At 36.3% G+C, this 16,107-nt stretch overlaps 1 protein-coding gene across 4 annotated transcripts in view; it reads left to right on the top strand.

Annotated features, from left to right (window-relative positions):
• TOR1AIP1 (torsin 1A interacting protein 1) overlaps positions 1 to 14,056 on the top strand; it is a 35,303-nt gene extending 21,247 nt beyond the window's left edge. For 2 of the 4 annotated variants that reach the window (XM_081824790.1, XM_081824791.1), the window contains exons 8-12: positions 2,599 to 2,640; positions 3,376 to 3,444; positions 8,759 to 8,803; positions 9,166 to 9,222; positions 11,649 to 14,056. In XM_081824790.1, the coding sequence (XP_081680916.1) occupies positions 2,599 to 2,640; positions 3,376 to 3,444; positions 8,759 to 8,803; positions 9,166 to 9,222; positions 11,649 to 12,433 (998 nt within the window). In that variant the 3' untranslated portion in view covers positions 12,434 to 14,056. The remainder of the gene's footprint in view (positions 1 to 2,598; positions 2,641 to 3,375; positions 3,445 to 8,758; positions 8,804 to 9,165; positions 9,223 to 11,648) is intronic. The other 2 variants (XM_081824792.1, XM_081824793.1) reach the window with 1 other exon arrangement.
• The last annotated feature ends 2,051 nt before the right edge of the window (positions 14,057 to 16,107 follow it).

Genomic DNA, 16,107 nt, shown 5'->3' with positions numbered 1-16,107 from the left:
GGGAGCGGCAGGCAGAGGGAGAGGGAGAAGCAGACTCCCCTGCTGAGCAGGGAGCCCGATTCGGGGCTCGATCCCAGGACCCTGGGATCATGACCTGAGCCAAAGGCAGACACTTAAACTAACTAGCCACCCAGGCATCCCATGAGACTGTTTTTAAGGAAAAAGTCTTTAGAAATCTGTTTTGTAATCACTGTTTATAGAATTCCACTTTATTTCACTTTATATATATTTAGTTTTTAGAAGGTTCTGGGTTTGAACTTAAAACTGCAATAAAACAAAACCCACTAAGACACAAAAATAAATCATTTGTGGAAAATTACTTGCTGAATCATCTTATATCTTTGCCCTTTGTTATTCTACATCTTTGATTTTTGGAAGCTCTTAAAAGTATCTCCCTATATAAATTATGCTACATGCATACAGTGGAATACTTTTTAGTTATGAAAAATTAGTACTTTGTATACTAATGAATAGGTGATCAAGATATATATCCTTAAATCTAAGATGCCATTATTTTATGTGTCACTGAGAAAGATAAACCATCCAGTTAAACTATGACATATCCTTGATTATAAGATATAGACCTAGGTCAGAGGTGTTTTTTAAAAAGAACTTCTTGGGGTGCCTGGGTGGCTCAGTCGGTTAAGGGTCTGATGTTGGTTTCAGCTCAGGTCATCATCTCAGGGTTGTGGGATAGAGCCCCGTGTTGGGCTCTGCACTCAGCACAGAGTTTGTTTGAGATTCTTTCCCTCTCCCTCTCCGCCTCCTTCCCCTTCTGCCCTCCCCCCTCCCACGCTATTCTCTCCCTGCCCCCTCACATGTACACACGCTCTCAAATAAATAAATCTTAAAAAAAAAAGTACTTCTAGGGCGCCTGGGTGGCTCAGTTGTTTAAGCGACTGCCTTCGGCTCAGGTCATGATCCTGGAGTCCCAGGATCGAGTCCCACATCAGGCTCCCTGCTCAGCGGGGAGTCTGCTTCTCCCTCTGACTCTCCCCCTCTCATGCTCTCTCTCTATCACTATCTCTCTCAATAAATAAATAAAAATCTTTAAAAAAAAAAAAAAAGTACTTCTAGAGGTGCCTGGGTGGCTCAGTTGTTAAGTGTCTGCCTTCAGCTCAGATCATGATCCCAGGGTCCTGGGATCAAGCCCCGTGTCGGGCACCCTGCTCAGCGGGAAGCCTGCTTCTCCCTCTCCCACTCCCCCTGCTTGTGTTCCCTCTCTCACCGTGTCTCTCTCTGTCAAATAAAATCTTTAAAAAAAAAATAAAAAGTACTTCTTAAAATCAATGATGAAAGATATTTTAAAAAGCATGTGTATTTTTTTTAAAGTATTTTGTTGGTATAGACTGAAAACAAATCTAAAAGAATATTCATATGTCTTTTTTTTTTTTTTTTAAGATTTTTATTTATTTATTTGACAGAGAGAGACATAGCGAGAGCAGGAACACAAGCAGGGGGAGTGGGAGAGGGAGAAGCAGGCTTCCCGCAGAGCAGGGAGCCCGATGTGGGACTCGATCCCAGGATCCTGGGATCATGACCTGAGCCGAAGGCAGACGCTTAACGACTGAGCCACCCAGGCGCCCCGAATATTCATATGTCTTATTCACCATGGTATTCCTGCACATAGTAGGCACTTAATAAATATTTATGAATTTTTTTTCTTTTTTTTTTTTTAAGATTTTATTTATTTATTTGAGACAGAGAGAATGAGAGACAGAGAGCATGAGAGGGAGGAGGATCAGAGGGAGAAGCAGACTCCCCGCCGAGCAGGGAGCCCGATGCGGGACTCGATCCCGGGACTCCAGGATCATGACCTGAGCCAAAGGCAGTCGCTTAACCAACTGAGCCACCCAGGCGCCCAATATTTATGAATTTTTAAGTTGTACATTTCTAGAATGTTTTATTTCGTTTACAGCTAGCATATATTGCATTTGTATGCAGCAAAAAAATGGAAAAATTTACAGTGACTCTTGTAGCAATGGGTTGAAATGACTCATTTCTTTAGGGCAGATTTGGAAATTTACTTTGTTATAATTGTTTGAAATACATTTCTCATCATCCCATTGTATCATTTTACAGTTGTTAGATACCATCCCAAAACAAAAAATAGCATCTTTCTCTTCGTAACTACTTTGCAATGCCCACATTGCTTACATACTACATATTAACATATATGGACTGCCTGGGTTTATATCTCAGCCCTACTACCTCTAGACATGTAATCTTGGGAAAATGATCAGTTTCAGTGTCCTGATTTGTAAATAGGAATAATGGTATATCAACCACATAAAGTTTGAGAATTAAGTAAGATTATACTTCATACCTGGTAAGCATTCAGTACATGTAGCCATTATTTTGATGGTATTGATCCTAAAGTTGACTTATTATTATCCAATTCTTGAATACTTTGGAAGTTTAGAAAAGGGAAAAAAATGGATGTATTGCATGTTTGGAACTGATGAAAGAAGGGTTTGATTTTTGTGGGGATTTTTTTGGTTTATAGTATGCATATTATACAAGTAGAATATCTATGCAATATCTTCACTGTTCTTATTTCCAAGTATTGTATGACCTTATCTTTGTTTTCTGTTTTAGGTCGAGACTTCATAACTCTTGAGAAGCAACCTTCTGTGCTAAGTAAGTGGTTGGTTGTCTGTTCTTTTATCAGTCAAGTAATTCTGACTTTGTCAAATTTGGATTTGAATAGGGTTTCAAGTTATTTTACCCTCTTTGCCTTTTAATCCCACCACACATTGGTACCAAATGTGTAATTATTCTGTGATGTGGAAATGTGTTTAGGACTATTTTACCTAAAGTAACTTATTTACAAGAATAAATGGTTGGGCGCCTGGGTGGCTCAAATGGTTGGGTGTCTGCCTTCGGCTCCGGTCGTGATCCCGGGTTCCTGGGATCGAGGCCCGTGTCAGGCTCCTGGCTCAGCAGGAAGCCTGCTTCTCCCTCTCCCTCTCTCCCTGCTCATGCTCTCTCTCTCTCTCTCTCTTATCTCTGTGTCTCGAGTGAATAAATAAAATCTTAAAAAAAAAAAAAAAGGTTAACTTTTTTCTTCTTAATATTGAAATCAAGTTCAAATATTATTGAATTCAGTCATTCTCAGACCAGAACAAAGGACTTGTACATAGTTTTGTCTGTTAGGTGATTATATATTTATTTGCTGCCTATTTTGCTGTAAGTAGTGGTTCATCCTTCACTGGTATGATCCTTTAACATTATCTTTTACTTCTGAACCTGTTGCTTTTGTTGTTTTCCTCCCCAAATTTGTTTTGCCTTTCTGATAAATTTACCTTGTAAATTTGTATGGTATACATTTTCAAAGTATGTGAAATGATATTTTGATATATGTATTTGCTTCAGGCTCGGGATATCAAAAAAAACCTCAGGAATGGTTTGAACAAACCACAAGAACAAGGGCTAGGATGCAAAGTAAGTTGATAAATCTCTACCTATTATTGAAGTAATTTTAAGTTTATTTGCTGTTTTTCTTTATTGTTCAACATACAAAAATATTTAGTTCTTCAGATAGACATTTAGACTGTAATTTCATTAATAAAGAACAGCTATGATTACTAGTTATTTCCATCTGCTTGGAGGAGCAGGAGATGGTCTGGATGTAAAGTGTAAATAGTGGTGTGAGAAAGCCTGCGGATGATGGGTCTAGACTTAACAAATTGTCAGCTCTATCTAGCAGCAGTCCAATCTGTACATGATCATGAAATTCTACTCTCTTGACAGCACCTGTTTTTTATTTGTAGCGGATTTTGTTTACTTTTTTTAAATAACCACTTAGAGTAACTCTGCCTGCCCATTATATTAAGTAATAAAGGTTGAAACCTACAAGTAGTATATTCATGTTTAGGTTTAGGATGGATTAAATGTCACAGAATTTGAGAAATACCATAGATAGATGTGATGAAATAATAATGCTTTGAATTCAGTGTCTGTCATAATTTCTGTAGTTGTGTCCACATTAAATCTTGACTGTGTAAAAAAAAAAAACTAAGTCACCCTTAACCTTTTATCCCTTCTTTATTCATCTAATCACAATAAATCTCAAAGTCATTAGGTACTCCCTTACTTTTATTTAGATAATATAAAAATCCCCATCACTATCTCTTGCTCAAGAAATAACTAACTATAGGGGGGCGCCTGGCTGGCTCAGTCGGTAGCGTGTGTGACTCTTGATCTCGGGGTTGCGAGATCAAGCCCCATGTTGGATGTAGAAATTACTTAAAAATAAAATCTTAACAAAAAAAGAAAAGAAAAGGAAATGATGAACTGTAATAGGACAAGATTACCTTGTGGTAAATGAACCTCTGTGGCTTTGTTTTTCCATCAGCAAAGTAGTGATGGTCACAATTCATTCTTTCCCACTAGTGAAGTTTTATCCCACATGTGAGTTCTTCAGCTGTCTAAAACTGAAATAACATTCTGTCCTTGCTTTATTGTTGACTGTCATTCCTTATTGTTGTATGTACCTTGCTATCAGAAAACCATTTCTTCTTACAGTTTGCTCTTTCTGACATATTATAATTAGGAAGGCAAATATTCATTATTTAGCTTACTAGGGTTGTGTTTATAGCAAGTATCAAAAATTAAAACCTATGGGGCACCTAAGTGGCTCGTTAAGTGTCTGACTGTTCGGCTCAGGTCATGATCTCAGGGTTGTGAGATCAAGCCCCATGTCAGGCTCCATGCTGGGTGTGGAGCCTGCTTCTCTCTCTCCCTCTGCTCCTCCCCGCCCCCTCTCTCTCCCTCCCTCTCTCTCTTTCTCTAAAAAATACTGAGCATCTTTTCATGTGTCTGTTTGCCATCTGTGTGTCTTCTTTATAGAAATATCTAGGTCAGGGGCGCCTGGGTGGCTCAGTTGGTTAGGCGGCTGCCTTCGGCTCAGGTCATGATCCTGGAGTCCCGGGATCGAGTCCCGCATCGGGCTCCCTGCTCAGCAGGGAGTCTGCTTCTCCCTCTGACCATCTCCCCTCTCATGCTCTCTCTATCTCATTCTCTCTCTCAAATAAATAAATAAAATCTTAAAAAAAAAAAATATCTAGGTCATGTCTCCCATTTTTAGTTGGATTATTTGTTTTTGTGTGTTGAGTTGTAGAAGTTCTTTCTCTATTTTGGATACTAATCCTTTATCAAATATGTCATTTGCAAATATTTTCCCTTATTCTGTCTTTTAGTTTGTCTTTTTAGTTTGTTAATGATTTCCTTTGCTGTGCGGAAGCTTTTTATTTTGGTGGAGTCCCAATAATTTATTTTTGCTTTTGTTTCCCTTGCCTCAGGAGACCTATCTAGAAAAAATGTTGCTACGGCCGATGTCAGAGACGTTACTGCCTGTGCTCTTTCTTAGGATTTTTATGGTGTCAGCTCTTACATTTAGGTCCTTAATTCATTTTGAACTTATTTTTGTATATGGTAAGAAAGTGGTCCAGTTTTATTCTTTTGCATGTAGCTGTTCAGTTTTCCCAACACTTGTTTGTTGAAGAGACTTTTTCCCATTGCATATTCTTGCCTCCTTTGTCGAAGATTGACTATATAATCATGAGTTTATTTCCAGGCTCTTTATTCTGTTCTGTTGATCTATGTCTGTTTTTGTGTCAGTACCATACTGTTTTGATTACTACAGCTTTTTAGTATATCTTGAAATCTAAGATCCATATCTTGAAACCCTTCATCCCCTACCTTTTTTGCTATAATCATGATCTCTTTCATGATTTCTTTGATTGGCTGTTTTGTAAATCCTGTGAGGTCATACACATCTGGACACAGTTTTCTCCAGCAGGAATTATTGTTTTGGGTTTGATGGCTCTTTCTGTAACAACTATGGCATTGTTAAAGTATGTACTACCATTAATTTTATGCAATTATTATTTAATACTGCATCTTTATGTTTGTTTACATTTCTTTCAGCTGCGAATGGCACCATGTACAGTCTGTGTGTAAACTCTGATAAATTTTAACTTTTTGTAGTTTGTGTGTATTTTATGGTAGCAAATGATAAAATAGTATCTACATATATTTTATGCATTCATGAAATATCTTTTTCTTAATATTTTAAAATATTTCTAGGCTATGCAATTTGACTGAGTTTTTTCAAATTGTTGCAAATCTTAAAAAATTTTCCAATGTATTTATTTTTAAAAATTCACATATGGGGCGCCTGGTGGCTCAGTCAGTTAAGCGTTGCCTTGGGCTCAGGTCATGATCCCAGGGTCCTGGGATCGAGCCCCACATTGGGCTCCCTACTCAGCAGGGAGCCTGCTTCTCCCTCTCCTCCCTGCTTGTGCTCTCTCTTGCTGTCTCTCTCTTTCAAATAAATAAATAAAATCTTTTTTAAAAAAAATCCACATATAAGTGGACCTGCACAGTTCAAACCTATATTGTTCACGGATTAACTGTATATGCCAAATTTTTTTTATCCATTTGTCCATTACTGGACATTTAGGTTGCTTCCATGTCTTGGCTATTGTGAATATTACTGCAGTGAACATGGGCACACGGATATCTCTTCAAGATCTTAATTTCATTTCCTTTGGGTATATATCCAAAAGTGGGATTGCTGGATCATATGGTAGTTTCATTCTTCAGTTTCTGAGGAGACTTCATACTCTTTTCCATAGTGGCTATAGCAATTTAAATTCCTACCTACAGTGTACAAGGGTTCCCTTTTCTCTACATCCTCTGTACATAACTTGCTCTGGTTTTTTGGATAATAGCCATCTTAAGAGGTGTGAGGTGAATCTTACTATGATTTTGATCATGTAGCTCATCATGTTTTTTAAGTGTGCTATAATCCCATGGTCTATTTTTGCTTTTGTTGCCTGTGTTTTTGGTGTCATATATGGGAAATCATTGCCAAGACCAATATCAGGAAGCTTTTTCCCTGTTTTTTTTCTGGGAGTTTTATGGTTTGGGTTCTTTTTTTTTTTTTTTTTAGTTTTCTTTATTTAAGTAATCTCCACACCCAACATGGGGCTCGAACTCATGACCCCAAAATCAATTGTCACATCCTCCTCAACTGAGCCATCAAGGCGCCCCCTATACTTTTGGTTCTTATGTTTAAGTCTTTAATCCATTTTGATTTTTTGTTTATGGTGTGAGTCCAATTTCATTTTTTTGCTTGTGGATATCCAGTTTTCCCAGCACCATTTATTCAGGATACTGTCCTTTCCCCATTGTTTTTTCTTGGTACCCTTGTTAGAGATCAGCTGACCGTATCTGCATGGATTTATTTCTGAGCTCTGTTCTCTTCTCTTGGTCTCTATGTCTTTTTTTATGCCAGTACCATACTGTTTTGATTACTCTAGCTTTATAAAGTATTTTGAAGTCAGGAAGTGTGATGCCCCCAGCTTTGTTCTTCTTATTCAAAATTTCTTTGACTATTTGGAATCTTACGGAATCTGTGTTTCCATACAAATTTTAGGATTGTTTTCTATTTCTGTAAAAAATGCCATTGGAGTTTTGATTGGGACTGTACTGAATCTGTAGATGGCTTTGGGTAGTATAGACATTATAAGAATATTAATTCTCCAGTCCATGAATGTGGGTATCTTTCCATTTAGTTGTGTCTGGTTTAATTTTTTATTGGTGTTTTATAGTTTTCAGTGTACAAGTCTTTCACCTCCTTGGTTAAGTTTATTCCTAAATATCTTATTCTTTTTGATACTATTGTAAATGGGATTATTTTCTTAATTTAATTTTAAAATTTAAAATGTTTTGAGTTATGTAAATATTACATTTGTTACATAATAACTGTATAACTAATGTTATATGATAAGTATAGTACATATTATTATAGTTATATATTGTAGTTAGGTGTTGTATAAAAAATTACCTCATTTGATCTTTTTATATAATAATTACCATATTATAGTTTTATATTATTATAGTTATGTATTATTATAATATCATATATTATTTCATTTGATCTTTGCAACCATAGAGTAAAGTATTCAAGATAAACATCATTTGATGGAATTTGTTTGTTTTAGTAATATACATGTTAACTTTGGTGACCTAACTTAGAAGTTTCTAAATAATGTAATTTCCTAGGCTAAAGCAGTAATTGTAAAACAATATGCCTTTAGAATGAAGGTTGATGTCATTTTGTTTCATTTGAGGTTTTTTTTGTCATATGACCAAAAATAAGACTATTTTTATATCTTAGCAGTGCTAATTTTATACCTCTAGTTTAGTCCAGTGTTTCTCAAATGAAAGCTCTTGCTAAACACCAGGAAGGTCATTTATAGATACATAAGTTATAAAACTCCAGGCAAATAATAGATGGCAGAATTGGTAAAAGTAGGTCATACGAATTAGTAATTCAGCCTCTCCACCTTCTGAACCCTGTCCTTCCATTTTCTTCTTTCTTTTATAGTAAAATCTGTGGTCATGCCAAGAAGGATGGAGGGGAAAAGTAAAGAGTTGGGATAGTTTTTGTTTGCTAAAATAATGATAGAAATAGAGACTTGGTGGATTCATGAGAGAAAATTATTTTTGAAATCTGTGGTTTAACCACAAACCTAAATAAAACAGAATTGTCTATTAATAAAAATGGTGAAGAGTTTTTAATATAATTTAAAAAATATTACTGATATTTGAAATGATCAGAGGGCACCAGAGTAAATATTTGTATCAGTCTGAGGTAGAGAATAGGATTGCATTTTACCTTAAAACCCCTTAGCCAGGTAGCTCCGTAATCCATAATCCATATTTTGTCCTTTTTTCCCTCTTACAGCATCATCACCAAGCAAGAGTTCAATATATGGCAGTTTTTCCGATGGTATAACATGTTTTCTTTTCTTTTAGTTGTGCTTACTTTCTTCTCTTAACTTTGTGCCTAAGTTTCACTAGTTCCATTAAACAATTTGGGTCAAATACTTTAAGGCTTTCTCACAAAACAAATGTATTAAGAGTATGCTTTATACTAGACCCCATGGCATGCTGTGAATAATTATGAAAGAAATAACTCTTAAGTCTCAAGGAGCTGTCAGTCTAATGGGCACTTAGATCTTTTACCTTTTCTTCTATTTCTGGCTGATTTCTGCCTTATATTCTCTTGGTGGAATTTGTATTTTCTTTCTCTGTTGGAAATACTTAAATTATGAACCATAAATTGATAGTCTTTATTACTCCTATCATTAGATGACAGCAGTCAGAAATCAGAGCTTGGAAACTGGTCTCCATCAACCTCCAGCCAACGTAAGTTTGTCCAGTTTTTATTAAGTGAGTTTCTAAAATTGGTCATTCATAATTGTTTTAAATTTTTTTGACCACAAATAAACAATGCTATTTGAAAAATTGTATTTTAAGCACTTAAGAGGAAAAAGTATATATTTTACTAGCAGTAAAATTCTTTAAGGACAAACTGTATGAAACAACATCTGGTTTTCCCCTTCACTTAATTAGCCATAAGACCAAAAGTAAAAGTTAATAAGCAGAACTACTAATACCAATAACCAGGTGAACCTTGCTGAGTCAAAAGAAGGATGGCACATAGCATGATGTAATATGTTTACTGTGGGTTTTAGAGTCCACAGACCTGTATTTAGATTAGATTGGACCACGTAACCTTCTGTTACAGCCTTGCAGCAAGCTTTTTTAATTCTCTAAGCCTGTTTATTATCCCAAATGAGTACTAAGAAAACAACTTCACAGTAACTCTCACTTTGGTCTCAATACCACTTTCTACTAGCAAAATTAGTACCTAAAAGAGCATTGTTGTTGTTTTTTTTAATATGGGCTATACCTATCCATGTTTACCTAGAAATTAAAATTGAAACATTTTAAAAATACCTATTTATTTTTTAAAAATTTAGTAAGAATAGTGACAAATTGCTTAAATTTTCTAGTCTCTTTAATGTCTGGCTTAATAAAATAGAGCTGGATTCTCATCTGCTTCTGTATTCAATCTGTTACAATATATTGTTTTGGTTGTAGTATATACAAAAATCCAGCTTTATACAGATAAGATAGATTTTTTTAATAGTCTAAAGATAATTTTGGATATTCTCTTTTGATACTGTCCAAAACTCAACAAGTTACTTAAAATGTGAGATCTGAAACCAAATTAATGAACTTTTTTGTTCTATTACATTCAAATCCATTGGTCTTTCTTGTACTTTGAATGGAATATCATGCACTGATCATTTGGAAAATAAAGGTTCACTAAGTTATGTAGATCTTCCAAATTTTGACACATTTCTAATACAGTATAAAAAGATCACATTTGTTAATATCACCACTAATCTCAAGACAAAAAGTCTTTAAGGATTCAGGAGCTGTCAAGCTTATAGTGGCAGATACAGTATTTCCACAATCCTAATTTTCACTTTAAACCATGAATTTTATAATTGGCAACAAATATTGTCAGTTGTTTTCCTAGAAACACAGACTCACTTTGTTCATTTTCAAGAAAATGTCTGCCAAATACTCAAGTCTAACCATAGTTTGTCACTTGTTCTTAAAAGTACTAGTTCAGCTCAACTGAGTTGCACAAAATTCCTTTCCTTGAGAAAACTGTACTGTGCTAGGTATCAGAAGTGCTTTATGTATATTTCTCAGTTCTTCATATACTCTATTGGATTTGTACTCAAGGGTTGAATTTTAATAAGGTGAATAATTTTAACTGCTTTATGCAACAGTTTCACTAGTAGCCTTAAATGCATGGCTGTGAATACAAAGACTACATTAGCACTGCCCTGTGGTCCATGCTAAGGTATCATTTATTTTTCCCACTGTGGCTTTGCACCATCAATGCAAATGTCAACATGCTGGGAAAAGTTAGATAACATCCTAGTGTTAAGAGACTAGCTTTAACCTCAAGGACCCTCTTGGACGGATCCTGAGGTACCCAGCAATTACACTTTGAGAACTATTGCTCTAAAAGGTCCATAGTACAAATAAAATAGAAGGTGTAAAAGTATTATTGTTGCTATCCTATTAAATGAAGTGGTATGTGACAACGTGCTTATAAACTGAAAAGCACTAGGTAAATGTAAATTGGTATCATTATTGCCAATAATAATTAGGGATGAAATGCATACTCAATTTTACTGGTATTAACTTGCATTCCACAAAAGGTGGGCATCAGTGCAATTAAAGGGACAGCTAGCTATTATAATATATGGAAGATGTTCAACTTACAGTGCATCCTTTTTCAATCCCTTTACATACTTCAGAAACATTCCACCTTGGATAATAAGCTGTATGAATTCTGAGTGTCTAAATTTAAAAATATTTTATCAAGTGACTTTTATTATTGTTTGCCTCCCAAATATTAACAGTAGTAATAATAGTTTTGCTTTATAAATTATATTATTTCTGACTTGCTTATGCCACTTCGTATCTTTGAATTCTACTTTTTGCTCTAAGGCTTTTTATCATTTTGACATTGAAGAGACACATGCATACTTATAATACACCTAAAACCTATGGGTGTGAGATTTTCTTAAATACATGTGATGAACATTTCTTTAAGAAAGTAAATTACCAGCTCCATTCTTTAAATTCCTTCCTCTTTTATCTAATGTTTGTGAAGATTAATACTGATTTTAAAAGTCACTTGTCCTTGAATCTAAGAAAATGGTATTTGAATCTGTCTTTTTTTTTTTTTTTGTCCTGAGCAGAAGTGACTGGACAACCCAAAAGTGCATCTTTTATCAAGATGTGGTGGTGGCTATCTATTCTCATAGTTTCATTGGCTGTTGGGAGTTTTTTGTTCCCTCGTAATCCTGAGGTAGAAACCACTGCTGTTCAAGAGTTCCAGAACCAGATGAGACAACTAATGACTAAGTATCAAGGTCAAGATGAGAAGCTGTGGAAAAGGAGCCTTACATTCCTGGAAAAACATCTTAATAGCTCCCAACCTCGGCCTCAGCCTGCTATCTTGCTGCTCGCCGCTGCTCGGGATGCTGAAGAAGTGCTCAGGTGTCTGAGTGAACAAATTGCTGACGCCTACTCTTCTTTCCGGAGCGTCCGTGCCATCCGGATTGATGGGGCGGGCAAAGCTACTCAAGACAGCGATATTGTCAAACAAGAGGTAGATTGGGAACTGAGCAATGGATTCAAGAATGGCCAGAATGCTGCTGTGGTACACCGCTTTGAGTCCCTGCCTGCAGGCTCTACTTTGATCTTCTATAAATATTGTGACCATGAAAATGCAGCCTTCAAAGACGTAGCCTTAGTCCTGACTGTCTTGTTGGAGGAAGAGACACTGGGAACCAGTCTAGGCCTAAAGGAAATTGAAGAAAAAGTGAGAGATTTCCTCAAAGTCAAGTTCATCAACTCTGACACACCCAACTCCAGCAAACATATGGACCCAGACAAATTGAGTGGGCTCTGGAGCCGTATTTCTCACTTGGTCCTGCCTGTCCAACCTGAAAATGCCCTGAAAAGTGGCATCTGCTTATAAAGGGTGACAGACGACAAAATCATGTCTCAAGTTCTGAGAATTTTTCAGACTTTCTAGCCAGAGATGGGATTCAGAGCTCTTTTTGAAAGAACTGGTTTCTTTTTAAAGGAAATTAAGTTCTTATCTAAACATAGAACATCTAAATCATTTATTCAACCTAAGTATCTGTTACTTGAGAGAATCCTTTCCCTGTTTCCATTGAGATCTGTGTTAATGATCTCTGAGGAGTATAAATTATATGCAGTCCCATAGAGGATCTGTTTAGGTTCGGGGTTGAAACATTATTGCTATGGTATGACCAGACCAGGTTGGGGGGGATTGGGCTCCTTCCTATGAATCCTCTCAATTTTTTAAGTTAGATTTTTCACAGAGTTTGCTATTAGTAAGGCAGCTCTCTAAATGCAACTGTGGGTTTTCCCATTTTGTTCTCTTTTACATCATTTAGGTGCGAGTTCCTTAGTCAGCTTCCCCTCATAGGAATAAGAGTAATGAAAGGTCACCTGAGTGTGTGTTTGGATTTTTTTTTTCCTTTGTTTTTGGAGGGCGGGAGAAGGGGGCTAGGGAAAAGAGAAATTGTGGAATAAGGAAGGAAAGGGAGAAAAAAAGTCTTCAAGATGAAATTTAAAATAAGCCACTGAGACTTAGGTCACTCAGGCATAGCCATATGAACTCCATTCTCAGTGAATTCTGTTGGGGTTTGTTTTTCACATGTCCTTTTTTTCCTTTAAGAAATTTTTGGTCCTCCCAAGGATTTTGAAGCATGTATATTACAAGGTTTAGCATATTTGTTCATTTGACTCTGAAGGGTGTGGTCAATTCAGAGCATTTTATTTTGGACATATCCTGAAGCCTTTGTTTTGAATTCAGAAAATATAGTTGCAGGAATTGGTAAACCATCAGTCAGCCAGGACTGTCTGTCCTGGACTGTCGAAGAAGGATTTGGTTTTCTGCGTGCAGTCTTAAGTCCTTTAATGACACTCTTATGACAAATGTAAAGATTTACTATGCACGTGATAAATTTTATTAAGAGTGCCTCAAGCCAAAAGGAAATGAACTTGACCATATGTGAAGAATGTTGAAATGTACTATTGTGCATTCCTGTACTACTGTTGCATTTCAGGTGTCACTTTGCTTCCGTAACTGAGCTTTCTCAAAATCTGTCGCCTGCGTTGTTTTCCTTAAAATCTTAAGATTCCGGATCTACCATGTTTTGTTTTTAAATGAAAATACTGTTTTTAGAATAAGAGAGGCAGTCATTGGCTTTACAATTTACCTTTTGAGGATCCCATGCCTGGTAGTGGAGTGTGGTCTGGTTTTTTCCAACTAGAACAACCACTGTTCATAAATTTATACCCTTTATTGAAATTTGCTCCTGACTGTCACAAGTCAGGCCATCTGATTTATAGAGGATTCTAAAACAAGAGTTTTTGAAAAGGCTTATTTTATACACATATATTATATGGAGAAACAAATGTTTTTATTAAATGTTTCGCTGACCAAAATAATTTTAAAGAAATTAATGTTACTTATACCTTTCAGGAAAAAATAATTGTAGCAGCTGATCTGTAAATGACTTTAGAAGCTATTTTAGTAATTTAAATAAATTTACTTTCTTGATTTGTACTCTGTGTTGTAAACTTAATGATTCATAAACCTTTTTTTTTTTTTCAGTTAATCCCTAGCATTTTCTTTACACTTGAACAATTTTAGTAACTTCTGCTAAGAGAAAAAAAGGCCAAAGGACTGGAGCCATTCACAAATACATTGTTTAAAAATATAATCACCATGGTTTTCTGTTTCATGCTGGTATTTGAATTACCACTATATTGGAATTAACTTAGGTTTTCCTGACTTGGCAAAAGTATCTAAAGCAGTGTTTCTCAAATTTTTCCTTCTCACCTTGCTAAAGAGCCTTTTTAGATAATTTTTTTACTAATTGTCTACCCCCTTGAAATTCTAATACCACACATATACTATATATCTGTTTATGGACTATATTTTTGTCCTTTACACATAAGAAGAGTAAGATTTTTTGCCCTCCAAGAACCAGTATTTGTTGCCACTGAGAATGCATGCTCAAGAACATCTATCTATACTTAATTTATGTATGTATGTATGTATTTATGTACGTACTTATCTATTCATTAACTAGACTCCATGCCCAGCGTGGAGCCCAATGTCAGGCTTGAACTCAGAACCCTGAGATCAAGACCTGAGCTGAGATTAAGAATTGGACGCTTAACCGACTGAGCCACCCAGGCACCCTGAGAACATCTGTATTTTTGATGCTGCCTAAAACATCCTATTTTCGGTTTATGTTATTACCCTTTTGGAAGGGAAAATTTAATAAGTCATCAGCTTGAAAATAGGAGCTAGGGTTTCTAGAAATCAGGCACATTGTGACTTTGGGTGGCAACACTGGCCCAGGGAAAACCACAACACAGTACTGGTCTTACAGATTTCTAGAAACTTAATTTGCTTCTCTTCCTTTAATGACTTTCTTATATTATCTTTAGGGAAGTTTTCTAAACCTCCAATTCTCAAAACAAAGGTTGGAAGTAAACTTGATTTTCATTCTATGAAGAGAACTGTACTTGTTTGCATAGTTCATGCCATTAGTTAATGCCTAAAGATACAAAATCCAGTTTCCCTTTGATCTTAGGTCTTTGGAAAGTGGCCTTTATGTCCTATTGAACAGATAATGGACTATTCTGCTATACTGTCTCTATCAAGGTCATAGAGTAAGATCTTACAGAGGATTCTACTGGCATTAGCCACCTGGAAAGAAGATGTAAGTCCTGAGCTGGAAAACAAGCCGAGAAGGTTGCCATCGACTAAAAGGAAACTCCTGCCTTGAATATCTTTCTCTCTTTGGCCTAGGTTCAGAGAAGTCCTGGTTTGCTTGCAGGCAGGCTCTTGGGGATTGTAGGGAAGATAGCCTGCACCTGAGCATAAATAGGCAGCAACCTCTCACCGTTTACATATTGTACCCTTGTCTTTTGCCCATTCTTAGACACGTCTGGAATATTTCCTCCTTTCTTGCCCTCTCCCTTTCCCCAATTTTATGTTTTGCTAATTCTTACTTGTTTTTTCTTCAGGGCTCAGTTTTTTAGGCAGAACTTCACTGAAACCTTCACTAGTCTCCTTCCCCCAGTACTGATTTAGGTGCTCTCTTTTATGCTCTCATTCATCGTATATTCCCCCTGACAGAGCAGTCAGCTCACTCTGCACTACCGTATGCCTCTTGAGAGCAAGAGACTGTCATCAGTATACGCACAGTGGTAACCACAGACTGCTTAAATGCTTGCTGAATAAAAACTGCACACACTACCTAGTTAGCTAAAATAGGGAAGTTGCATCTTAGTACTTCACTTGCTTTTCCCTGTTATTCCTGAGCCTTTTTCTAAAGCTATATAACTACCTCAACCTCAATTCAGTAGTGCTATGAGTAATTTAAGGTAGAGGACTGATGCCATGGGATACTGGCACTTCTACTTCTTGTAGAAGCAAGGATTATTAGTGAGGGATCCCCAAGGGCAAGGTGAATGGTAAGAGACAAAACTGGGAGGCCATGAGGTCTTTACGCTGAGATCTGGAATTGGAGTTTTCTTTAAAAAGCAAGTTTCCTTACATCTCATATTGCCTAAGAGTGTAGTATAGTCCCAAATAAGAGA

This window comes from Leptonychotes weddellii, chromosome 6, assembly GCF_054177405.1.
Source record: "Leptonychotes weddellii isolate Sample4059 chromosome 6, ASM5417740v2, whole genome shotgun sequence".
Classification (NCBI taxonomy): domain Eukaryota; kingdom Metazoa; phylum Chordata; class Mammalia; order Carnivora; family Phocidae; genus Leptonychotes; species Leptonychotes weddellii.
Note: the sequence above shows the minus strand (reverse complement) of the source record. Positions and strands in the feature narration are given on the sequence as shown.